Source organism: Pipistrellus kuhlii, unplaced genomic scaffold (assembly GCF_014108245.1).
Source record: "Pipistrellus kuhlii isolate mPipKuh1 unplaced genomic scaffold, mPipKuh1.p scaffold_m20_p_5, whole genome shotgun sequence".
NCBI lineage: Eukaryota > Metazoa > Chordata > Mammalia > Chiroptera > Vespertilionidae > Pipistrellus > Pipistrellus kuhlii.
Window position 1 is genome coordinate 47,729,512 of NW_023425551.1, and position 26,297 is coordinate 47,755,808.

The 26,297-nt window shown below is 42.5% G+C and overlaps 1 protein-coding gene across 2 annotated transcripts in view; it reads left to right on the forward strand.

Annotated features, from left to right (window-relative positions):
- The first annotated feature begins 2,412 nt into the window (after positions 1-2,412).
- ME1 (malic enzyme 1) overlaps positions 2,413-26,297 on the forward strand; it is a 133,776-nt gene continuing 109,891 nt past the window's right edge. For both annotated transcript variants that reach the window (XM_036414831.2, XM_036414832.2), the window contains exons 1-3: positions 2,413-2,561; positions 19,994-20,127; positions 23,512-23,661. In XM_036414831.2, the coding sequence (XP_036270724.1) occupies positions 2,490-2,561; positions 19,994-20,127; positions 23,512-23,661 (356 nt within the window). In that variant the 5' untranslated portion in view covers positions 2,413-2,489. The remainder of the gene's footprint in view (positions 2,562-19,993; positions 20,128-23,511; positions 23,662-26,297) is intronic.

A 26,297-nucleotide genomic window follows, 5' to 3' on the forward strand; every position in this document is an offset into this window, starting at 1 on the left:
ATTTAAGAGAGTGACTTTTGTAAAGTATACCTTTGTCTCAAATGTGGTAGGGTTAATTATTTATGGATTATAAAACTGACAGTGAGAAGTGTTACTAAATGCAATGAGTGTTTTAACAGAACTCTGTGACGCCAATAAAATGTTCTCTACATAAGAGCATTCATTCTAGATAATTCAAAGACCAGGCCTAAGAAGCTTCTGGATAGAAGTACAGCCAAAAAAAAAAAAAAAAAAAAAAAAAAAAAAAAAAAAAAATTACTGGAACAACGCATTCAGATAAGAAAAAAAACAAAACATAATTCCAAATGAAGAAGATACTGAATGGATGTTTGTCTAGTTTGTGGATCTATAAAACCAATAGGCAATCAATCCTAAACACTACATTTTATATAATTAGGTAGAGATGCTTAGGGCAGACATCAGGATTCCTATGTAACTGAAAAGGAAATCGGGGCACAGAAATCTTCAGTGTTCCCTGTGTGTCAGACACTCCCTTTTGGCTCTCATGTGACTGCTTCTCCATTTCTTGACACTCTAGGTGTCGATATCAACAAAAACAGAATTTTAGTGCTGTAACAGCACTCTTCTGACCCTCCAGTTTTTTGTTTTTTTTTCTTTTAAATATATATTTTATTGAGTTTTTACAGAGAGAAGAGAGAGGAATAGAGAGTTAGAAACATCGATGAGAGAGAATCATCGATCAGCTGCCTCTATCACATCCCCTACTTCCATCACATCCCCTACTGGGGATGTGCCCGCAACCAAGGTACATGCCCTTGACCAGAATCAAACCCGGGACCTTTGAGTCCTCAGGCCGATGCTCTATCCACTGAGCCAAACCGGTTTTGGCTGACCCTCCAGTTTTACCAAAGAAGAAACTGAAGCTCCTAGAGATTGGGTTCCTCGTCATTATTCAGAAAGAGGTCCTTAAACACCTCAGCTTCTTGAACTTGGGGAAATTCTATACAGGGTAAATGTGACTGCGGTTTGGGCCATAAGGCATGTGCACTCTAACACACATTTATACACACACATTTACTTTAATAGAAGCCCCGTGGGTAACCTGCAGAGACCTGTGCAGCGGCGCCCACGCTCCCCTTCTCGCCTTTCCCCCAGTTCTACTTGGGCCTGGGCTTTCTGGGTCAAGGTTGGTTTGCTCCCGCCTCCTGCTCACGGGCATGGCTGGCACCCAGGGCGGTGGGTAGGGCGCTGTGAAGGAGCCTGGCTGTAAGGGAGAGCTGGAAGGCTTCTGGTTTACAGCAGCTGGTCCTGGTTCTGTGCAAACACCACAGGCTCCCCCAACCCCCCACCTCTGTGCCATGCAGCAGTCTCTCCCATCCCCTTTGGTGCCCCTGCAGCAGGTCTCCCCCCCCCCCAGGTGCCCCTGCAGCAGGTCTCTCCCCCCCTCCGTGCCCCTGCAGCAGGTCTCCCCCCCCCAGGTGCCCCTGCAGCAGGTCTCCCCCCCCCAGGTGCCCCTGCAGCAGGTCTCCCCCCCCAGGTGTCCCTGCAGCAGGTCTCCCCTCCCCCGCAGGTGCCCCTGCAGCAGGTCTCCCCTCCCCCCCCAGGTGCCCCTGCAGCAGGTCTCCCCTCCCCCGCAGGTGCCCCTGCAGCAGGTCTCCCCTCCTCCCCCCAGGTGCCCCTGCAGCAGGTCTCCCCTCCCCCCCCAGGTGCCCCTACAGCAGGTCTTCCCTCCCCCCCCCCCAGGTGCCCCTGCAGCAGGTCTCCCCTCCCCCCCAGGTGCCCCTGCAGCAGGTCTCCCCCCCCCCCCCCCCCCCCCGGTGCCCCTGCAGCAGGTCTCCCCGCCCCCCCCCAGGTGCCCCTGAAGCAGGTCTCCCCTCCCCCCCCAGGTGCCCCTGCAGCAGGTCTCCCCTCCCCCCCCAGGTGCCCCTGCAGTAGGTCTCCCCTCCCCCCCCAGGTGCCCCTGCAGCAGGTCTCCCCTCCATCCCCCTCGGTGCCCCTGCAGCAGGTCTCCCCCCCACCCAGGTGCCTCTGCCGCAGGTGGCTCCCCTCCTGGCGGCTCTGGCCCGCGTGGCCAGGGGGCCGGCGGGGACCCCGTCCTCTCGCCCACGTGGGCCTCCGGGACAAGGAGGGCATCAGTGCTCCCCCTGCGACACGCCCCCGCGGAGACGGCCGCGGGTCCGGGCTGTGAGCGCGGCGCTGGCGGCGGAGGGGCCGCGAGGGGCCGGGAGCGACTCCGGCGGCCGCCGCCTGGCCCCGCGCCGCTCGCTCCGCCGCCCGCGCCGCTCCCTCCGGCCGCCGTGACTCAGCGTTTCTCCGGGCGGGCGGGCCGGCCGCTGGGGACACCGGGTCCGCCGGCCCCGCCCGCGGCGGCCGCCCCTCTCCCCTCCCCTCCCCTCCCCTCTCCTCCCTCCGCTCCCTTCTCCTCCCTCCCCTCCCCTCCCTCCTCCCCGCGCGGCCGCCGCACTCGCCCTCCGCGCCGGCGCCGCAGCAGCATCCGCGCCGCCGCCCCGCCGCCCGCAGCGTCCCCCATGGAGCCCGCCGGCCGCCGCCACACCCCCCCGCGCGGCTGCTCCGTGCTGCGCGACGCCCGCCTCAACAAGGTGAGCCCGGCCGGCCCGGCCCTCCGCCCTCCCGTCCCCCCTCCCGGACGGACCGTGCCCCCCGGCGCCCCCTGCCTCGGCGCGGCGGGACCGGGCCGCCCACTCGGTCTGCGCCGGGGATGCGCTGCGAGCGGAGGGGCGCCCCGCACCCGGCACCCCGGTTCGGGACAGGGGGAGAGGGAACTTGTTTCTGGGACTCGATGGCTCCTCTTGTTTCCCCAAAGCCAGTGGGACGGACCAGGGTGCCCGCCGGTGGCCGGACGCGGGGTGGGTGGCCGCTCCGGAGGCCCCATGGGTTCGGTCCGGGGTGACAGTTCAGGGCCCCCGGGAATGGGAACGCGCGGTGGGTGGCCTCCGCCTTGGACACTGCGTGGCCTGCAGCGGGAGCCGGCCCTGGACGCGGGCTGAGGGTAAAGCCATCGGCACCCTTTGAATCTGGCCTTCTGGAAACGAAGATTTAAAAAAAAATTTTTTATTTTATTTTATTTTTTTTTTTATTAAAAGGAAAATTCAGTGTACACCGTTGAGAGTACCTTTTGCAGATCCTGGTAGGATTTCACTTTTCTTCACAAGTGTTGTAGTGTCATCCCCTAAGACTTCTTGCAAATGAAAAGCATCTCAAGTTTTATGATTTGCTTGTCCAGACACTAAGCAGCCACGGTTATGGGACAGCTGGGTGTGTCTCAGGTTGGTTCCTTTTGTGTGTGTGGGTGCTTTTGACGCCTCCTTTTGTATTTAGCACATGGAGAATGCACCAGTCAGCATAGTGATTTTGGATGTCTCTTTACTGGACACTCTTTTTATTTAGGAACTGGGCCTTATTCCCTGCCCTGCCCCGCCCACCCCATCATGTTGCTGGTAATTTTGTGTGTGTGTGTGTTTTCCAATTTTAATTTTCAATTATAATTGACATTCAATATTATATTAGTTCCAGGTGTACAACCCAGTGATTAGGCATTTTCGTAACCTCAAAGTGATTCCCCCAATAAGTTTAATACCTCGCTGGCACCATATATCTATATAATCTATAGAATAAAAGCCTAAGTGACCATTACAGCACAACGATCAGAATGACCAGTCTCTCCGTGGGAGGGGGTGGGGGGTGAGGGGGGGAGGAGAGAAGACGCTCAACACAAGAGCTGCCCCCTGGTGGTCAGTGCACTCCCACAGGGGGAGTGCTGCTCAGCCAGAAGCCGGCTGGCAGCTGGTGAGCACAGCGTGGGTGGGCCTCTGAAGCAGCACTAAAGAGCAGTGAGCCAGGTGGTAAGGAGCGAGAGGTTCCAGACTGTGAGAGGGCGCTAGCCAGGCCGAGGGACCCCGCCCCTGCCCCAATGCACAAATTTCATGCACCGGGCCTCTAGTAGTTATAATAATATTACTAGAGGTCTGGTGCATGAAAATTCATGCACTGGAGGGGGTGGTTTCTCAGCTGGGCCTGCCCCTCTCCCAGTCTGGGAGCCCTCAGGGCAGGTGACCCAGCAATCAGGGGAAGGCGATGCCCCATCACACCCCTGCTGCTGCCACTGCCAGCAGCGCAAGCCTTGGCTGGCCCTGGTTACCTGAGCCTCTGGCAGCCCTGGGTGTCTGGGGCACTGAGGGGGCTGGAGGACTCTGGAGGCAGGTGTACCATGCCATCACTTTGATTGCTGCACACCTGCCACCCTGGCTAGGCTGAGGGGACTGGTGCCACCATCTTGTGGCTGTGGGCACTGCCATCTTTCAGGGCATATCCCCTCCTTATTGGCTGTGGGTGTCACCATTTTGCTACATCAATTAGTATATTCCCTCTTTATTAGATAGGATAGGATTGACTGTATGCCCTATGCAGTACTTTACATCTCAATGACTATTTGTAGCTGCCAATTTGTACTTCTTACCCCCTTACCCTTGGTCACCTGCCCCCCCAACACCCTTCCCAACTGGCAGCCATCAGTTTTTTTCTCTGTATCTACGAGTTTGTTTGTTCTGATGGCTTATTTTGTTTTTTAGATTCCACATATTAGTGAAAACACATGGTATCTGTCTTTCTCGGCCTGGGATATTTCATTTAGCATAATGCCCTTGAGGTCCATTCATGCTGTCACAAATGGAAAGATTTCATTCTTTTTATGGCCAAGTAATATTCCATTGTATGTATGTACCACTTCATCACTTTGGTTGCTTCCATATCTTGGCTATTGTACATGAAATTTTTTTTTTTTTTTTTTTCTGCTTCTATTTGCATAAAATATCTTTTTTTTATCCCTTTAGTTTTAGTTTGTCTTTCGCTCTGAAGTGTGTCTCTTGTAGGCAGCGAATGTATGCGTCTTGTTTTCTTCTCTACTCAGCCATCATATGTCTTTTCATTGGAGCGTTTAATCCAATTACAATAAAAGTAATTATTGATAGGTATGTAGTTATTGCCATTTCTTATTCATATTCTTTTGTTTCTTCATTTTGGCTACCTCCCTGTGTTTGTTTCTAAATATCCATAGCAGGGAGATCTGCTCGTCTCCCAGTCCTGGTGGGGTAGCATTGCAGAGTAGATGTCCTGTGGGGTCTAGTGCTGCAGGCTCTCTGGTCACTTCAGCTGGGTGCTCCAGGGGGGTCCCTCGTGTGAGTGGCATGCCCTCCTGTTGTAGTTGAGCCTTGGTTGCTATTGGCAGGTCAGTGGGTGGGTCTGACCCTGAGGTTGCCTGGTTGTGAAGACCGGCCATGGCTATAGTGGGTGAGGTGCTGTGTGGGGGCTGACCCCATGGAATGGGATTTACTGTAGGGGTCTCTGGTGCCTGCCAGTCCATTCTTTGGGTGTGTCATGTATGGTGCTAATCGGGTGGTGCTCCGGTGAGGTCTGACGTGGTCCCCTTGATGTGTTGGTTCTAGGGCCTCTCGGGAGGGACTACAGTGTAGGCCTCGGTTAGCCGCTCTCTGTGTCCATCCTTTGGCCACTTGGTAGGAGGTGCAACATGGTTTGTTGTTGGTAGCTGCCTGTGCTGGGCTTGGAGGTGCCTGGGTACATGGAGACCAGCTGTGGTTTATTTGGGGTTTGTGGATTTTTGAGAGATTTTTAGGAAAGTCGGCAGAATGGGTGAAGGTCAGCCGCGTATGAGGAACAGCTGCAGAAAGAGGTTCCTTTGGTGCATGGGTTCCTTTGGTGCATGGTGTGTTAGGGGATCTCAGAGAATCACCTGGTTGGGGAGAGAGGCGTGTTAGGGAGGTTAATGGAGACTCCTATTTGGTGCCCATCTGTTATTTATGTGCGGGGAGAGCTCAACCAAGAAACAGTGGAGACTGTTAGTACTTCAGTCCTAAGAGAGCTGCCCCTCCACCCCTCACCCTGAAGCCAGACAATTCCATTCCCCTCATTTCCCTGGCTATTTTCAAGTTGCTGTCCTTGAGCTGGCAAGTGTTTCTGAGCTACTGAGTCTTAGCTCAGGCCCTTTGAGGGGACATTTTCAAAACTAGTTGTTGTTGGGACGCCTCTTCTCAGCGCTGGCGCTCAGGGCTGGGGAGCCCAGGAGGCTGGGACCCCTCACTGTGTAGTGGGGACCCCTACAGCCAAGATAGCCCTCCTGATTCCGCCCCAGGGGGCTGTGGGACCAGCCTGTTTCAGGTCTCTGCTCCTCCTACCAGTCTTCAGGTAGCTTCTGTACTAGTCAATCCTTGGTTATGGTTCTGTTCAGCTAGTCTTGAGATGGTTCTCAAGGTGGCTGTTCTGTAATTTAGTTGTAATTTTGATGTCTTGGGAAGAGGTGAACACAAAATTCACCTACTCTGCCATCCTGATGGGAATTTCTGCTGGTGATTTTTAAATTACGTTTTAATGGCTTCAAGTCTTGTGATTTCTTTTATTTAATACATTATTGTTAGTGTGAGTTCCTTTTGATTTTTGTGGTGACAGGCAACTTTTACAAATCTATGATTACTTAGCATTTGTGGTCATAAAGCATTATGAAATTGTAAATACTTCATAATGAATTTAATTGCTAGCTTGATTTTTTTTCCTTCTTCTTCCTTTTTATTATTCTGCAGGTCTGGACCTATTTTTCAGTAGAACAAAGATAACATTTGATGTGACTAAACAATTTGTTACTTTCATGTGTAGCTTCCTTCTGTTTATGACCCAGTATGGATGACCTCTTAAAAGGACCACGTGAGTGGTATAACCTGTTTGAAATCCTCAAGTCAGGGGCAAGAGTGTCTGTTCTGAGTTGGTAGATGGAATAAGCCCTCCCTGAGCAAGAGCAATTATGCCTTTGCTATTTACATCAAGAATTTATTATATTAAAACCCTTTTACTCCTGTTCATTAATAAGGATTAATTTCTACTTAAGAATAGTCATATCACAGAGGTTTTCACCAAAGGTAGAAAGGTACAGCATTAAGAACACATTTTTGAATTTGTAATTGAACTTTATTGGCTGCATTGTATCAAATAGGATTTAAAAAACTAATTCAGCCGAAACCGGTTTGGCTCAGTGGTAGAGCGTCGGTCTGCGGACTGAAAGGTCCCAGGTTCGATTCCGGTCAGGGGCATGTACGTTGGTTGTGGGCACATCCCCGGTAGGCAGTGTGCAAGAGGCAGCTGGTCGATGTTTTTCTCTCATCGACATTTCTAGCTCTCTATCCCTCTCCCTTCCTCTTTGTAAAAAATCAATAAAATATATATTTTTAAAAACAACTAAATCACTAATAATGGGAAGGTTAATGGAGTATAAACTATTCTTCTTACTTAGTAGTGTGGTACCTCATGGAAGTGGCAATATCCTCATATATCGGGTATCCCAAAAAACTGTATACACAGACTTTGAATAACTATAAAGGCAGTGTTTATTAAAATACATTTCATTTTCAAAATTGAGTTATCAACTGTTCATATATATATGTGTGTGTGTATATATATATATATATATATATATATATATATATATTTTTTTTTTTTTTTTTTTTTTGAACACCTGTCTACTACTGAAACTATAGTTGTGGAACCTTCTTGATCTGCCCGAACTCTGAAGATTCTGGCCTTTAAATTTTTGGCTAGTCCAGGAATTCATATTGATTTTTGTGACAACCTTGGCTCCAATGAAACACTAGTATTTCTTACTGTCCTCTAACACCTCAGCCTGTTACCTAAATATATGAAATCTTCTTCAGCCATAACTCACACAGACCTTCATCTCCCTACTTTTTGGATAACTGCAAGTTTTGCTAGTTTTTTTTTTTTTAATATATTTTATTGATTTTTTACAGAGAGGAAGGTAGAGAGATAGAGAGTTAGAAACATCGATGAGAGAGAGTCATTGATCAGCTGCCTATTGCACACCCCCTACTGGGGATGTGCCCGCAACCAAGGTACATGCCCTTGACCGGAATCGCACCCGGGACCTTTCAGTTCGCAGGCCGACGCTCTATCCACTGAGCCAAACCGGTTTCGGCAAGTTTTGCTAGTTTTATTTTCAGTATTGTAGTCCGTCCTACATCTAAGTATGAGAGAAATGTGAAACATTTTCCAGTGTCTCATCTCATTTGATCCTCACAGAAGTTCTGGAGTAGGTAGATAGAAGACTCCTATTTTCTTTTCATTTGCTGGAAAACAGAAAGTTAGAAAGTTTAGAAACTTGACCCGACTGAAAAGAAGAAATGGTGCACCTTGAAAATGACTTCAGGTTTTCTCACTGCACAGAATAGAGTCAAACACTGCTGCAGTTAAATATTTTACCCTTTGTTCTCCCTGCGTGATCTACAATAATAATCTGCTTCATGTTAATATTTACTGCTGTGTTGCTTACAATTACCTGAAAGATAAGTTGGGGTGCTTATCTTAGCAACATCAGAAAGCAGGTCTAATTAAGTAAGTTTACTCTCTATATGTAAAAGGCTAAGTTGACTCACACATGTGCAATACATATAAAGCTCTCATTGGCACCAATTGCACGTTTTGGTCTGTCATTGTCAATCGTGAATTTGGTTGACACTTCTATTATAGAGAAAGGGTGAATAGCAATATTAAAATATTTCTGATAATTAATTTCCTTTCAATGTGTGTGAATCCATGTACTGGGCCACTATTAAGGATATAAGTTCCTTGGTTTATCTCTCCTTGTCCCCCCTCTCACATGGAAGTATATCAGTCTAGTCTGTTCCATGCCTCCATGATTTGGGTCTTAATTTGTTGGACAGTTTGTCTTATTCATTAGATTCCACAAATAAGTGAGATCATGTGATATTTGTCTTTCTCAGGTTGCCTTATTTCACTTAGACTAATAGTCTCTAGGTCCACTTATGCTGTCCCAAGGGTAAGAGCTTCCTCTTTTTTTTATAGCTGCATAGATTTTGTAAATGTCCCACAATTTATTAGTTTGCTTTGTTTTTCTATGCAATACTAAAAAAAAAAACCCAAAACACAAAAACACTAATTGATAGTTATATCATAATTTTCTTTTGCTTACATGTCTTCCATATCTTCAAGATTAAATAATAATATGACTTGCAAGTAAACCTCCAAAAGACATCACTCCTCAATATTTTAGGCAGTTTGATCCAGTTTCAGTTAGTGATAATGTTTCACCGAAGTCAGTTTTGGTCAGCATTATTAACTTGAATCCAAAAAATTAGCTTTTGGGCAAGGCCTTCTGTAGGTGTTTGTGTCCTGGCATGTCAAGACCTAGTTGGATGTTTTGTAGGAAAGGAAAGAGAAACAAGTCTCATGATTATGAAAGAGGTACCTTATACCTCTTGTGTGTGTGTGTGTGTGTGTGTGTGTGTGTAAACTATATTTTACTGACCATAGTTATCTAGAATTTTTTCAGCATTATGAGAAACTGATATATTAACTTGGAATCCCACTGATTTTGAATGCCATTGTAATGCACATGTACAAGCTATATGCCTCCATACATGTCTATTACTTTGCTTAGTTGAAACAACAGTGATAGTATAGGATAGCACAAAAACAAATCAATGTACTTTAATGAGCAGAAAGATGAGTTTGCTTTGACAACTGAGACTGGTAATATGGAGTATAGTAATATTAAAGAGGTTTTCAAAGTCGACATGACCAAATATAATTATGTAGTCTCCCATGTCTATGGGGGATTCATTCCAAGACTAATAGTATCAAACCCTATTTTTACTATGTTTTTTTTTTTTTTTTTTTTTTTTTTATAACATACATACGTATCTTTTCATTTAAAGAAAGCACAACTTCTCTGTGGCATATCTGAATTGCCAGCATCACTACTCTTGCATGTTGGGCTATTGAGTAAAATAAGGGTTACCTGAACACAAGCACTGTGATACTGTGACAGTCATTCTGGTAGCCTCGATGGCTATTAAGTGACTAGCAGGTGGGGCGTGTGTACAGCATGGAGACACTGGTCAAAGACAAGACTTAGGTTCTGGATGGGACAAAACAGGCTGTAGGAAATTTCATCACACTACTCACAACAGCTCGCAATTTAAAACTTATGAATTGTTTATGTCTGGAATTTTCCATTTAATATTTTCAGACCATTCTTGATTAAAATCACACCGAACTATGTGGATAAAGGGGGATAACTGTAGATTCAAGATTGCCTAATTTGGCCTATTTATTACTTTATTATTTATGTTACTGAGCCAACTCAACAACTTTGTTGCAGGTCTATTTAGTCAGCAAACTATGTCTTATGTGCTTAGAGCAAAAAAGAAATTGAAACTTGGTTAGTAAGTATTTAATTTTATTTTTACTTATTCAAAATCTTGCTTATATTTACTTCTTACACATGATAACAATAACATAATAATATGACAGAATTGAGAGCAAATACATTGGTCATACCAATAAATATAAATGAGAATAACTCATCTATAAATAAAATTGTTTTCAGATTGTTTCACAAAGCACAAACAAGCTATACTGCATATAAGAAATAAACCAAGAACAAAACGCTACAGACAGGCTACAAATAAAGAAATGGGAAAATGCAAGCAGCAAGAAATCAAGGTTATCCTGAGATCAGACAATGTAGAAGTTATGTCAAAAAGCATTAAATGAGATGAAGTATTATTTATAATGCTGAAAGTGAAATACTGAATGAAGTTATGATATCTATGTACCAAATAAGACAGTAGCCACCTTTATTCAAAAAGATAATGCAGGACATGCAAAGAGAAATTTAAAAAAACACACATCAATAATAGAAGACTTAACTATTTCACTCAGTTAACATATCAAAGGGACAAAAAACTGTTTTCAAATTTTCCTCAGATGTTAGCATTTCCTTAGTGTTGCTAGAATACCAATTGTTTTAGTTTTCTTTCATCTGAGAATGTCTTTCTTTCAATTTCATTTTTGAAGGATATTTGTACCAGTTACAGAACTTGGTATAGTTTTTTTCCCCTTCAACACTTCAAAGGTGCCATTCTTTTTATTCCACAAATGAGTGAGATCATGTGATATTTATCTTTCCCTGACTGGCTTATTTCACTTAGCATAATGCTCTCCAGGTCCATCCATGCTGTTGCAAATGATAAAAGCTCTTCCCTTTTTACAGCAGTGCAATATTCCATTGGGTAGAGATACCACAGTTTTCTAATCCACTCATCTGCTGATGGGCACTGAGGCTGTTTCCAAATCTTAGCTATTGTAAATTGTGCTGCCATGAACATAGGGGTGTATATATCCTTTCTGACTGGTCTTTCTGATTTCTTGAGATATATTCCTAGAAGTGGGATCACTGGGTCAAATGGGAGTTCCATTTTTAATTTTTTGAGGAAACTCCGTACTGTTCTCCACAGTGGCTGCAGCAGTCTGTATTCCCACCAGCAGTGAGGGAGGGTTCCTTCTTATCATATCCTCGCCAGAGCTTGCTGTTTGTTGTTTTGTTGATGACAGCCATCCTGAGAGGTGCGAGATGGAACCTCATTGCTGTTTTGATTTGCATCTCTTGGATGATTAGTGACTTTGACCATGTTTTCATATGTCTCCTGACCTTCTGTGTGTCCACTGTCAAAAGGTGCCTATTTAGGCCCTTTGCCCATTTTTTTGATAATGAAAAACATAAACTGATGAACAAAAATAGATCCAGAGACAGACCATCAAATCTCAGAGGGAAAGAAGGAGAGGGAAGAGGGGGGGTAAGAGATCAACCAAAGGACTTGTATGCATACATATAAGCATCACCAATGGACACAGACACTAGGAGGGTGAGGGCTGTGCTGGGGGGGAGGTGTTGGAGTGGCCAGGGAGGGGAGAGGTCAATGAGGGGGGAAAAGGTAATACTTTAAACAAATAATTTTTTTAAAAAAGTTCCATTCTTCCTCCTGGTTTCCCTTGTTTCTGGCAAGAAATCTATAATCATTCCAATTGTTGTTTTTCTCTGGATCCTTTTAAAGATTTTTTTTCCTTTTATTTTTAGTTTTTAATATTTTGAATATAATATTTCTGGATTTGGATTTCTTTGAATTTATCTTCTTGTGTTTTGCCGAGCTTCCTGAATTTATAATTTTATGTCTTGTGCCAAAATTCATAAGGTTGTAACCATTATTTTTCCAAATATTTTTTACTTCTTCTCTCCTTTTGGGATTCTATTGATACAAACTTTATGCTTTTTGGTGTCGCCCACAAGTCTTACTCTGCGCCCCCTCTGCCCCCTCTCCCCCCGTCTTGTTTTTCTCTTTGTTTTATAGATTGGTTAATTTCTAATGATCTATATTCAAGTTAACAGACTCTTTCCTCTCACATCTCCATTCTGTTCTTGAGCCTATCAAATGAATATTTTAGTTGTTATTGTTTTGTTTTTCAATTCTAAAATTTCCATTTTGATTTTTATTGCTTTAATTTCTCACCCAAGACTTTCTATCTTTCCAGTCATTTTAAAATATTTTGCTCTTATGATTTGGGCATGGTTACAAGATCTGATGATAAGTCCTCCATGACTCTATTACCTGTATCTTCTTGGGATTGATGCTTGTTTAGTTTCTTTTCCACTGAGAATTAATGTGTTTCTGTTTCTTTGTATGCAAAGTAATTTTTGCATGGATCTTGAACATTTGCATATTATGAGTTTATAGATTTTAGTTAAACCCTAAGGAGAATACTGTTCTTTTTATTTTTAGAAACCACTCACCCCGGTTAGTCAGTGTGTAAGTTAGACCCGGCTTCCATGGGTGTGGCTCCAGTATTCCAGTTCCAAAGCCTGCTTTGTACTGTACTCGCATCTGTTCATCATGTGTACCATCTAGTGGCCAGTGTGGGGTTTGTGCAGGGGTTCACTGCACAGTTCAATTTTCAAAGCGTTTGCTATGCTTTAAGGTCAAATCATACCTGAATAGCACAGAAGTGATATACAATTTTAGGGGAACTTTTTGAGTTCCTTCTCTGTGATTTCTCTGAAACTATTATTGCCTCCTGCAGGTTCCCCTTTCCAGCCCACAAGACAGAAAACTGAGCCTTTCATTTCCCTGCTCTGCTGTGTACTTCCTGCAGCTGCATGTGTGTCTTGGGCCAGGTAACTGGAAGAGAGAGAAATAAGCAGCAGGCATTTGACCCATGATCTTGGGTCCATCGCTCCTCTGGTTAAAAAGAATGACATTCCTCCCTTAGAATTTTAGACATCTGTGGTAGCCATGATTCTGCCACCCACTATGAGATTGCCTTGGGGCTGGGGCTGGAGAAAACGGAAAACAGCAGTGGTTGTTCCTCCTCTGTGACCTTTGAGAGTCCATCTCGGGCTTTTTGGTGTGTGCACAGAGTGATCAAGAACATTGCTGCTTTGCCATCCTCAAGATCACTTCATGGTCCCGAGTATAGATTTATAGATATTATGTACATGTTACCAGATGACTGCTGGAAGAATGAGAGGAACACTAGAAAACCTACTTTTCAGTGGACTCAGCTGTCTTTGAGGAGTTTTCCCCACATCTCATACAGCACTACCATTTGGAGTCACATGGCCACCCTAACTACAAGGGAGTCTGGAATCATAGTCTTCTACCTGATGCGTTGCTGCCCCAAATAATGTAATGGTTCTCTTACTGGGGAGGAAGGGGAGAGCAGATTTGGCAGACAATTAGCAGTCTCTGCTATAGCCAGAGCTGCCAGAAACAGGTGAGATATTTAATAGATATAAAGGACAAATATAATTACAATATTCTTAGAGATTGAGGTAAGTGGCTTTAATAGTTATTAATATTTTAATAGCCTTACAGATTCGTTGCATAAAAATAAAAATATACAAGAATGTAAATTTTTTTTGTTGTTGTTGTTAAATATATTTTATTGATTTTATACAGAGAGGAACTGAGAGAGATAGAGAGTTAGAAACATCGATGAGAGAGAAACATCAACCAGCTGCCTCTTGCACACCCCCGACCGGGGATGTGCCCACAACCAAGTACATGCCCTTGACCGGAATCGAACCTGGGACCTTTCAGTCCACAGGCCGACACTCTATACACTGAGCCAAATCGGTTTTGGCAAGAATGTAAATTTCTTGAGGCTATGGGCCATATTTGACATATCACTGTTTCATTGGTTTAGTGCCGATAAGCATTGTGAGCAGACACTCTAAAAATATTTGTTTAAAAATATTTGGTGAATGTGATGATGAATTTTGTTTGTCAACTTGACTGGGCCACTGGATGCCCAGACATTCGGTCAGACATTGTTCTGGGTGTGTCTGTTGGGGTGTTTATGGGTGAAATTAGCATTTGAATTGGTAGACTGAGCAGGGCCAACCTCCCTCCCTGTTTTGGGTGGGCCTCATCCAATCAGCTGAAGGCCTGACAGAACAGAAAGGCTGACCTGCCGAAACCGGCTTGGCTCAGTGGATAGAGCATTGGCCTTCAGATTGAAAGGTCCCGGGTTCGATTCCGGTCAAGGGCATGTACTTTGGTTGTGGTCACATCCCCAGTAGGGGGTGTGCAGGAGGCAGCTGATCAATGATTCTCTCTCATCGATGTTTCTAACTCTCTATCCCTCTCTCTTCCTCTCTGTAAAAAAAATCAATACAAAATATTTAAAAACAAAACAAAGCAAAACAAAACAAAACAAAAAGGCTGACCCTTCTGTGAGTAAAAGAGAAACCTTCTTACCTGACTTCAAGCTAGGACATTTTTTTTTCTTTTTCCTACCTTTGGACTTTTGGACTTAAACAGAAACATTGGCTCCTCCTGGGTCTTGAGCCTGGTGGTCTTCAGGCTAGACTAGACTCTCAGCTCTCTTGGTTTCTCAGCCTTTAGATTTGGATTGAACTACACCATTGGTTCTGCACCAGTGCTGGTGAGGATGTGGAGAAAATGGAGCCCTCTTGCACTGCTGGTGGGAATGCAGACTGCTGCAGCCACTGTGGAAAACAGTATGGAGTTTCCTCAAGAATTTAAAAATGGAAACCCCATTTGACCCAGTGGTCCCACTTCTAGGACTATATCTCAAGAAATCAGAAACACCAATCAGAAAGGATACATGTACCCCTATGTTCATAGCAGCACATTTTACAATAGCTGAGATTTGGAAACAGCCTAAGTGCCCATCAGCAGATGAGTGGAATAAAAAACAGTGGTACATCTACACAATGGAATACTAGGCTGCTATTAAAAAGAAGGAACTTTTACCATTTGCAACAGCATGGAGGAACCCGTAGAGGAGAGTGTCATGCTAAGTGAAATTAGTCATTCAGAGAAAGACAAGTATTACACAATCACACCCATAATGTAGAATCTAAGTAATAAAATAAACAGGTGAACAGAGTGGATCCAGAGACATGGAGTGTGGAACAGAGTGCAGAATCACACAGGGAAGGTGGGGGAGGGTCGGTGGGTAGGAGGTAATCAACCAAAAATTTTGTATGCATATATGCATAACACAGACAATAAGGTGCTGAAGGCCTGGGTTGGGTTGGATCCTGGAGGGGGTCAGTGGGGGGAAAAGGGGACATATGTAATACTTTCAGCAACAAAGAATTATTTAAAAAAAATAAAGATAGGCTTGACTGCAAAAATATGCTTATGAATATGTTTCTTTTAATATGAAAAAATAAAATGTATAGTGTAGCCAGGATTATTAAATGGTTCAAAATTCCACTTTTTCTCTGAATACATTTTTGGAAGCTGCTGGTTGGTAAGAATCACATTGATGTGTAATTCATAAAAACTGGCTTAAATGAAATTGTACCACATATATTTTTATATTTTCAGGGACTTTAAAATTAGTTTTACATATTCATTTATTTTTAAAAATCAGAGGGTAGTAATATTAATAGAATATGAGTTCAATTACAGGAATTTAACTTGGCCTGGTTCCCCAGATTTCTAAGTTCTGGGTGGGCTTTTGTTGTTGCTTTTATAGAATTGAATTGCCACTTTATTCTGTCATGGAAAAATTTGCTAACAGTGTATGGGAGTTTGTAGTTACTAAACATAAAAGGATATTAAAAGACTAGAGGGCTGTTGCATGAAGATTCATACAAGAATATGCTTTCCTTTCCCCCGGCTTTGCTCCCAGTCGCCCGGGAGCCTGCAAGTCCTTGTTCTCTGGCCACCAGGGAGCTGGTAAGTCCTCGCTCCCAGCCAGAGCACCACTCCTGAAGCTCCCTCTGCCCCCCTCTCTCCCTCATAGCAGGTGTCCCGCCCTGCTCGGCCTCTCTGAGACTGTATATGCAAATTAACCTGCCATCTTTGGTTAATTTGCATACTCACTCGTGATTGGCTGTAGGCATAGCGGAGGTACAGTCAATTTACATGTTTGTCTATTATTAGGTAAGATATCCAGGTGACATTATCATTTACATGGCACATGATATGGGAGACCTGTTAGTGTTAGAAATTAGTTGCATATATTTTCAGTGGAAATTATTTGTAAAAAGAGTTGCTAACTGCATCAACAAATGATAGTTACATGCCATTTTTAAGTGAATGACAACAAGCCTTATTCTCAGGTTATTGATATCTTGATTATTATATTTTCAGGCAGATCTTTGAGACATAACATTCAGAAGTTTACTGTTTCTTTATAGGTATTCATGTATTTTTGAGACTAACTTTAGCTTAGCTTTTCCCCTGATTTTAATTTCCAAATTTTTCTCAAGCTTGAAATGAAAAATTTGAGTTTTCTTTTTTAAATATATTACTACACATAATTCTGTGTCATTTCAAAGAGTGATTTCATGGCATTTTGCTTTAAATGATCAGTCTTTAGCAAGTGAAATATGCTTTCTATTTTATAGTTACTTTTATGCAGATATCACTTTCCAGTTGCTTTACATTTGAAATGTAATTGTACTAGAATCAATATGCTAATCAGTTTTCTGAGCAGCAATTTTAGGGTTCTTAAAATTTTAATGTAAGTCTCTAAAATTAAACATTTAAAACTTTACTGTTTATGCAGTAAGGTACTGAAATCTAATTATGTTCTAAGCACTAAAGATAAAAGAGTAAGAAAAACAGACAAGTTCTTTGATATCATGGCATTTGCATTCTGGCATGGGGCCACAAATGACAAGTAGAAAAGCAAATGGCATGGAAAAAGGTTCCAGCCACACCGCAGTGGAGTCCTGGTTTCTGCTCAAACTCCCAGGCCAGGAACTGACAGGCTGCACTGATCTGCTCTTCTCCAGGTAACCAAGAAAGAGTGATGGGGCGGGGCAGGCACAGATGGACACACTAGATTATCCTCTTGGAAAGAAAACATTCTGCAGCTGTCCACACATTGTGGGACTCCATAGGATCTCCTGCTGAGCATGTAACAATGAGGGTTTTGCAGTCATGAGAATCTCACCTGGACATCTTTTGAGAAGTCCAAAGGAGCTATTTGTCCCAGCTAGCTCTTGCAGGCATCTTCGAGAGCTCCAGCAGGAGTCAGGGGTCATTCAGTGGACAAATCTATTTGCCTTTCTTCCGTTTGCCCCCAGGAATCTGAGCATAAGGCTTTCTATAAGTGACAGGAATTAATGGGCTTCTCCGTATTTTAAAAAATAGAAGAAATAGAGAATTGTTCATCCATTGACCTCCTTCACCTGCTTCCCAAGGTTGGACATGTTCATTTCTCGACGCTCAGGGCCTGTCAACCTCAGGGATGAACCAGATTGTCCTTTTCCCAGAGTAATACACTCCCCAAAGACCTGGGATTCATTCTTTTACTATCATAAGAAACTTTCAGGGGCGAAGCAGGATGGCTGTAGAATTGTCCAACAAAAAGTTAGTGATTACAGTCCTGCTCATCCAGGTTGTCTAAGAAGCATCAGCAGTGGTCACAGTGAGCGAACCTGACCATCACCATGTTGGTGCACTTTTGCCAGACCCATACGTACAGCAGCCACAGTCTAACCAGATAGGCCTCTCGGAAATCCCCAGGAGACCTATCTCTAGGGGAAGACCTTTCTCCAGGGGGAATTGCTCATTCCCGTAGATTAATAGCTACTGGGGTTTCTCTTGCTATTACTACTTGTGTTACTACCCATTCCCAACAGATCTCTTAGGTCCATTCTGGGTCTTTGCATCAACCCATCAGTTCTATTTTGCTTGCTTGTTTCCAAGCCTCATAGTTACTTTACTTTTGTTTTATGCAATCAGTGTTCATGTAAATAGGTAACATAGCATCTGTAATAATAAAAGGGCAATATGCTAATTGGACTGGATGTCCTTCTGGAAGTCATTCCGGACGTCCTTCCTGACGAAGCCGAGGGCAGAGGGAAGCCAACCCAGGTCCCAGGCGCCTGCAGGCAGCCCAAGGGAAGCCTGCCTGGGCCCCAGGTGCTGGAGGGAAGCCAGTACCGGCAGCCAGGGGAAGGGAGGTCTACTCTTGCACGAATTTCCAGGCCTCTAGTAAATGTAATAGTAGGATTCTAATGGACATACTGGGTGATTCTGGGGAGGCTTTAGAGAAGATAGAGAGAGCATTTAAGGTAAGGCTTGAAGGGCACAGAAGCAGGGAAGAAAGATATTTTTGGCCATAGTGTCATGGAAGAATAAAACTTTTTCAAGTGTGTTCAGGAAATGGCGAGAAGTTTTGTGTGGTAGGAGTGTATAAGAATAGTATAAGAATACTACTTAGGAAAGGAGTGTTGAAACAGGTGTCTCAATCTTATATAAGGCATTACCTGACCTATTTAAAGATGACCTACTCATGTTCGTAATTTAAAAGTCTCTTATAATAACTCCTATTTATTTCATATTTAACCAGAGGCCTGGTACACAAAATTTATGCATGGGGATGTGTGTCCCTCAGCCCAGCCTGCACCCTCTTCAATCTTTAGGATTGGGCCTAAACAGGCAGTCGGACATCCCTCTCACAATCCAGGACTGCTGGCTCCCAACTGCTCACCTGCCTGCCTTACTGATTGCCCCTAACTGCTTCTGCCTCCAGCCTGATCACCCCCTAACCACTCCTCTACCAGCCTGATTGATGTCTAACTGCTCCCCTGTTTTCCCCCAACTTCCCTCCTCTGCCAGCCTGGTCACCCCTAAATGCCCTCCCCTGCAGGCTTGATCTCCCCCAACTACCCTCCCTTGCAGGCCTGGTCCCTCCTAACTGCTCTCCCCTGTTGACCTCATCACCCACAACTGCCCTCCCCTGCTGGCCATCTTGTGGTGGCCATCATGTGTCCACAAGGGCCAGGATCTTTGACCACATGGGGGCAGCCATCTTGTGTGTTGGAGTAATGGTCAGTTTGCATATCCCTCTTTTATTAGATAGGATAGAGGCCTGGTGCATGGGTGGGGGTCAGCTGGTTTGCCCTGTAGGGTGTCCCTGATCAGGGTGGGGGTTCCCTTGGGGTGTGGGACGGCCTGGCTGAGGGGCCTGTGGTGGTTTGCAGATCGGCCACACACCCCGGCGACCCAAGTGGAGGCCCTAGTATCTGGGATTTATTTATCTTTTACAATTGAAACTTTGTAGCCTAGAGTGGAGCCAAGCCTCCCGCTTGCTTCATGGCGGCAGCCATTTCTGTTGGGATTTATTTATCTTCTATAATTGAAACTTTGTAGTGTTAAGCAGAAGCCTGGGCCAGCCAGGGTGTATGGAAAGTTTGGCTTCCTCCATCGCCAGGGAAACCCAAGTCTCCCTCCTGCTATCTCACTGGCCATAGCCATCTGGGTTGATTAATTTGCATACTCGCTCCGTACTGGCTGATGGACATGGCTTGTGAGCGTGGCTTGTGGGTGTAGCACAGTGATGGTAAATTCGCATATTACTCTTTTATTAGCTAGGTTGCTATTGATAATGATATTTATATCTGCATTTGCATGTTTTCAACTCATTTTCTCCTTTTACCTAATTTCATCTTAACAATATGTTAGTGACTCAGATCTGAAAATGTTATAGTAACTAGGTATTGAAAGCTTATATGGTTTACTCACAGCCAAATGGCTATGTTTATAGTATCACCAGATATTCTGATTCTTAATTCCATACACTTGGATGTTATTTTTTGTAAATATATACTTTTTCTCCTTAAATTATTCTCTTTTCTCCACAGGACTTGGCTTTTACCCTGGAAGAAAGACAACAATTGAATATTCATGGATTATTGCCACCTTGTTTCATCAGTCAGGATATCCAGGTTCTTAGAGTACTTAAAAATTGTGAGCGTCTGAACTCTGACTTTGACAGGTAGCACATTTTATATTTCTCTTAGACAGTTGTTTATTTTATTTTTTATTAGATGAGAAAGTTAAAATATTTAGTGATTTGGAAAAAGTAGTGAACTTGGAGGAGAATTTGCCTATAATACAATGATATTTTTAAAAATTTACCCTTCTTAGGAACATTTGAATAAAAGTTTTCTTTCTAAACTGTTATCCTCAGAGAGGTTACTTTGCTCTTGTGATAAAATTGTTGCTATAAAGATGAGTTATCTGGAAATGCCATCCTGGACAAAGCAAAACAGGTTAAAGTGGTTTTTAGTCAGACTATGAGTGCATATTGGGTGCACTTTTTCAACTTCTAAACCTGGTTTTATGCTATTGTGAATTTAGGTCACTTACTGTGTTTAGAATTCAGTTTCCATGTTTGCACAGAGATAAAGGTAACGTGTGCCCTACCTCTGTAATGAGATAACCCTAGTTTGAAATTCTGGCTGTGTTTCACTAGCACTGGGGCCTCAAACAAACCACCACAATCTCTGTCAGGACCACAGTGTATGCCTTGTCCTCTGCTTTGGACTCTTCCCTTTTGGAGGCACTAAACCTCGGGTTTTTCATTTATGGATTGAAGAGAATAGTTATTTCAAAATATTATTGTGATATTTAGAAAAGGTAGCTAACCCAATACCTAGTAAGTATTTGTATTAGGGTTTTCTAGCGGTCTTCAGAGAAACAGAAGCAACAGGATATATTTGTTGTGTGCACACACACACACACACACACACACATCACATCCTGTTGGATGGAGATATATATTTATTTCAAGGGATTGGCTCCCGTGATTGTGAAGCCTGGTTAAGTCCTAAGTCTGCAGGTAGACTGGCAGCTGGAGAACAAGAAAAGACTTGCAGTCTGAAGGCAGACTCCTTGCAGAATTCCTTTTTGCTAAAGAGAATACTACTAATAATGGACTAGCAGTCCAAATCCCCTTTGGTAGGCAGGATTAGTCATCCTAGCCAGCCAGGTAACTTCCTTCTTTGCTTATTGATTCAGAGGCATGTGGTGTCCATAGTGGCTTGTGGCTATCTTAATTTTCAGTCTAATGGAATTGTCTCCTGGTGGAAACATTCCTCCTTTTGAAACTAAGACTTATTGGTCAGCAGAGCATAATGTCATGGGGACAAGAAGCAAAAATTTTGCTAGTGGGTCACTGGTAATAATAGCGAGTAGTGCCACTTACATTTTTACTCCTGGGTCCGTAGACCTGTGAATCCTGGTTATGGGAGAAATAGCATCATGCTGGACATGGATTCACATCATACATAGCCTCCTAGAGAACTTTGCCTCAGCTTTGCAGGTGTTACCACCTAGCTGTTGTTGTTATTGAGCTTCTGAAGGCCATTCCACCATTCTGTTAAGTCAGCTGCTTTACGATGGTGGGGAAACATAGCAAGACTAATGAATTTCATGAATATGGGCCCAGTGCCATGCTTCATTTGCTCAAAAGTGAGTTCCAAGAAGCAATGCCTGTAAATACCATGATAGTGGATAAGGCCTTCTGTAAGTCCACAGATGGTAGTTTTGGCTGAAGCATTGTGTGTAGGGAAGGCAAATCTGTATCCAGAGTAAGTGTCAATTCCAGTAACAACAACACTGCCTCTTCCAGGATGGAAGCAGTCCAATGTAATCACCTGCCACCTGGTGGCTTGCTGATCACCCTGAGGCATGCGGTGTTGGCCTATGGCAGATTGGGCACTCAGGAGAGTCTAAAGGCAGATCACCCTTGGTGACTGGAAGTCCATATTGCTGAGCCCGTGATGACCTCCATTCCTGCCACGCCCACTGTTTTCCTGAGCCCAGGGGTGATGTCGGGCAGCTGGAGAAAGAGATTAACTCAGCTTGTCCATTTGTGTATTTTAAACCTCTCCACAGTCGCTTTCACTTGTTACTTAAGTTCTTCCTTCAGCTTATTTTTCACTTTATATTCTTTTTCTGGTTCGAGGATCAGTAGGGATACCTGTGTCAGGAGTAGGATGAGTGAGGGGAAGAATGGTAGGTTGGGAAAGGAAATTATCAAGGTAATAGAGGATAGATTATTTGAAGGCCAATAAAAGACTTTGCTATTAATCCGAGTGAAAAGGGAAGCCTTTCAAGGTTTTGAACAGGAAATCAACATGATCTGAGCTACATTTCAAGAAGAGAATGGCTGCAATATTGAGAATGGAATATAGGCTGGAAGAATCTTTAGGAGACTATTATAATAATCCAAGCAAAAGATGATGGTGATTTAGACCCAGGATGGTAGCAGTGAAGGTGTTTAGATTTTGGATATATGTTGAAAGAAAAGCCTAATGTATTAGAGATAAGTATTAGAGACCTTGCAGAGCGGAGAAAACAGCAAAAAGAAACAAAAAAGAAATTGCAAAGAAACAGGAAACTAGTGAGGTAGAAAGAAAATGAAGAGAATATGATGTCCTAGAAGTCAAGTAAAGAGAGTTTATTGATTTGTAGGGATTGCCACTTGAGTCAAATGTTCTGATAAAATGAGGTCTGAGGGTTGATCATTGATTTAGCAACGAGGACTTACACATTTGCTAAATCAGTTTTAGCATGTCTAAAAGTCATCTTCTTCTTCCTAAATTTTAATTTTTTGGGTTAGCATAACCTATCTGTTTGCCCAGCATTAGAATCTTGTATGTCTGACACCAAATGCTACACATTTTCAACTACTTCAGGGAATGGAAATCAATCCTAAAAGGCTAGTAAGATTGTTAAATACAATCTTAAAATATTATTTTAAATTATACCAAGCAATTTGAGTTTTATTTTACAAACCACTGAAGGCTAGATGTAACATGATAAGTTTGATGCTTAGAAAGATAAGTCTGGGTAAAAATGTCTCTAGAAAGAAAAAAGCTATTTGATACAAATAATAAGAAAAGACCCTTAAACTTCCTTGCTACCTTAGTAATTTTTAGGGTTGGTGCTATATTCTTTACTCATTTTTCATTTGTTATTTCCCTTGGTTATTCAGCACTGAAAGTTAAAGGATAAAGTCTTTGTATTTACTTAAAATTAATATTATGTGTATATTTATATTTTCATCATTAAATTCATATTCTCATCATTCTTTCATTTTAAAATAGGGATAAAGTCATTTAAAATATTAAGTAAAACTTCTATTTTAGCAATTATTTTAATATTTGAATGACACTCGCTGAGGTTTATGGTTCTTCATTCTTTGAGGTACGTATTTAAGAATATATCTAAAGTGTTTTTGATCAGATGTTTCCTGTGTGACCTAAAAAGTCCTTCATACTTTGTTGAAAAATGTTTACCGGTAATAAGATTTCTAAGCAGCTATTTCATGGCTTTGTTAGAATATAGACCTCATTTTGTCCATTTTCCACAGGTATCTTCTCTTAATGGATCTTCAAGACAGAAACGAAAAGCTCTTTTATCGAGTGCTTATGTCTGACATTGAGAAGTTCATGCCTATTGTTTATACCCCCACTGTGGGTCTGGCTTGCCAGCAATATAGTTTAATTTTTCTGAAACCAAGGTATGTAAACTTTTATCTTAAATACACCTCATGTCCTTATTTTTTTAATAAAAGTTTTGCAATAAAATATTGAATGGAATTGAACTTGGGAAAATCTAAATCAAATTTTATTTAAAAGAACATTAAATATAAATATATATATAACATTAAAAGCATAGTATTTTCTTTCTAGTTTTAAGATAAGGGGAAAGTATTTCTAAACCAATTTAGGTTTCCTTTTACAGAGAGTAAATGAACGTGTGTTTTGGGGTTTTTTTTGTGTGCGTGTTTTAAAAAATATATATTTTATTGATTTTTTACAGAGAGGAAGAGAGAGGGATAGAGAGTTAGAAACATAGATGTGAAACATCGATCAGCTGCCTCTTGCACACCCTCTACTGGGGATGTGCCTGCAACCAAGGTACATGCTCTTGACCGGAATTGAACCTGGGACCTTTCAGTCCGCAGGCTGACGCTCTATCCACTGAGCCAAGTCAGTTTCGGCAAACGTGTTTTTTATTTGGAAAGAAAATAATTGCTCATAATTAAATTTGCCTTTGAGATGATAATTATCACTTTTATGTGTATATTTTACAAGTTAAAGCAAAGATTCCAAATTTTTGTTAAAATGGGAGACTACTATTTTCTAAAATCAGAGTGTTGTCATTAAAGTAGTTCTTTTGTTGATTTCCCTTAAGTGACATAGTAGTCATCTTTAATGATGAACACAGTTTTTCTAAATCTATAGCTTTATTTTATTCAATATATTAATGAATTTAAAGATAAAAAGAAATGTTTATCAGTTTATACTAAAAATATAAAAGCCTACTAAAAGCATTGTCATTGAAAATTAGATTGAATATGTGATTTTACATAGATATATGAATATAGTGGTATTTAGCATACCTATTCCATATATACCCTCATTTATACCCTCTGTATAAATAAAAGAACTAGACCCTGATCAATGTTAAGTGGTTAGAGTGTGGGCCCCTCCTATCAAAGGTTTGTGGGTTTGATTCCAGTTAAGGGTAAGTACCTCGGTTGTGGGTTTGCTCCCTGCCTTGGTCAGGATGGTCAGGGCATGGGCAGGAGACATGAGTTGATGTCTCTCTCTCACACAGATATTTCTCTTTATTTCTCTTCTCTTCCCTCCCTTTTTTCCACTCTCTCTAACAATCAATGGAAGAAAATCCTTTGGTGAGAATTAACGAAATAATAATAATAATGATACACAGTACTCATATACCTCAAAAAAATTACTTCTTACAAAACATTTGCCAGCTAAATTCTAAATCTTGTCCTTTTTATTAAAGAAAATTTGTATTCACTATTAAAATAGTCATTATATAATGCAATAGATATGTGCTATTAATATCATTTAACAGACTACCTACAAATATTGAACTACTTCTCTTTATAGAAATGGTGATGTGACTAATTTTTGTTGTTGTTATTTCCTTACCTGAAGATATTTTTCCCATTGCTTTTCAGAGAGAATGGAAGGGAGGGAGGAAGGGTAAGAGAAGAAGGAAAAGAGAGAGAAAGAGAGGGAGAGGAGAGAGAAAGAGATCACTGTGAGAGAGGCATATTCATTGGCTGCCTCCTGCACACCTTGGCTGGGGCCGGGAATGGAACCTGCAACCCTGGTTCATGCCTTTGACTAGGAATCAAACCCAGGACCCTTTGATGTGCGGGCCAGCACTCTAACCACTTAAAAACACCAGCCAGGGCTGTATATTATAATTTTTTATTTTTTAAAAATATATTTTTATTGATCTCAGGACAGTAGAGGGAGAGAAAGATAGAAATATCAATGATGAAAGAGTATCATTGATTGGCTGCCTCCTGCATCCCCCTACTGAGGATCGAGTTCACAACCCTAGCATGTGCCTTTGACTAGAATCGATGCCGGGAACTTCTAGTCCACAACCCAACACCCTATCCACTGAGCCCAACCAGCTACGGCTATATATACTTTTTTTAAATTTACATTTTATTGATTTTTACAGAGAGGAAGGGAGAGGGATAGAGAGCTAGAAACATCAATGAGAGAGAAACATCGATCAGCTGCCTCATGCACACCCCCTACTGGGGATGTGCCCGCAACCAAGATACATGTCCTTGACTGGAATCAAACCTGGGACCTTTCAGTCTGCAGGCTGATACTCTATTCTAGGGGTGTCGAACTCAATCAGAGAAGGGGCCAAAATCTAAAATCCAGCCTAAATCACGGGCCGAATGGTTTACTGAACAGTCATAAACTGTCATTGTGATGGAAACGCAGCGGAGTGCAGTGATGACAGCGTGGTGCGGGCCACATTGCAAGGCCTGGCGGGACGGATTTGGCCCGCGGGCCTTGTGTTTGACACATGTGCTCTATTCATTGAGCCAAACCGGTTTTGGCTGTATATAGTTTTTTAATCATACAAATAATACATATTAATGAAAAAAAGAGAACATGCAAATAAGTAGATGGAAAAAATATTTTTTAAATACCTAATTGTCATCATGCCCAAAAACCTGATATATACAAATACATTCTAGTTTTGCTTATAGAAGGATCATACTAAATAAACTCTTACTTTATTGTCTTCTCTGAGTGACATCATAACATCTATCCATGTCTACAAAATATAATTCTACATAAAGAATCT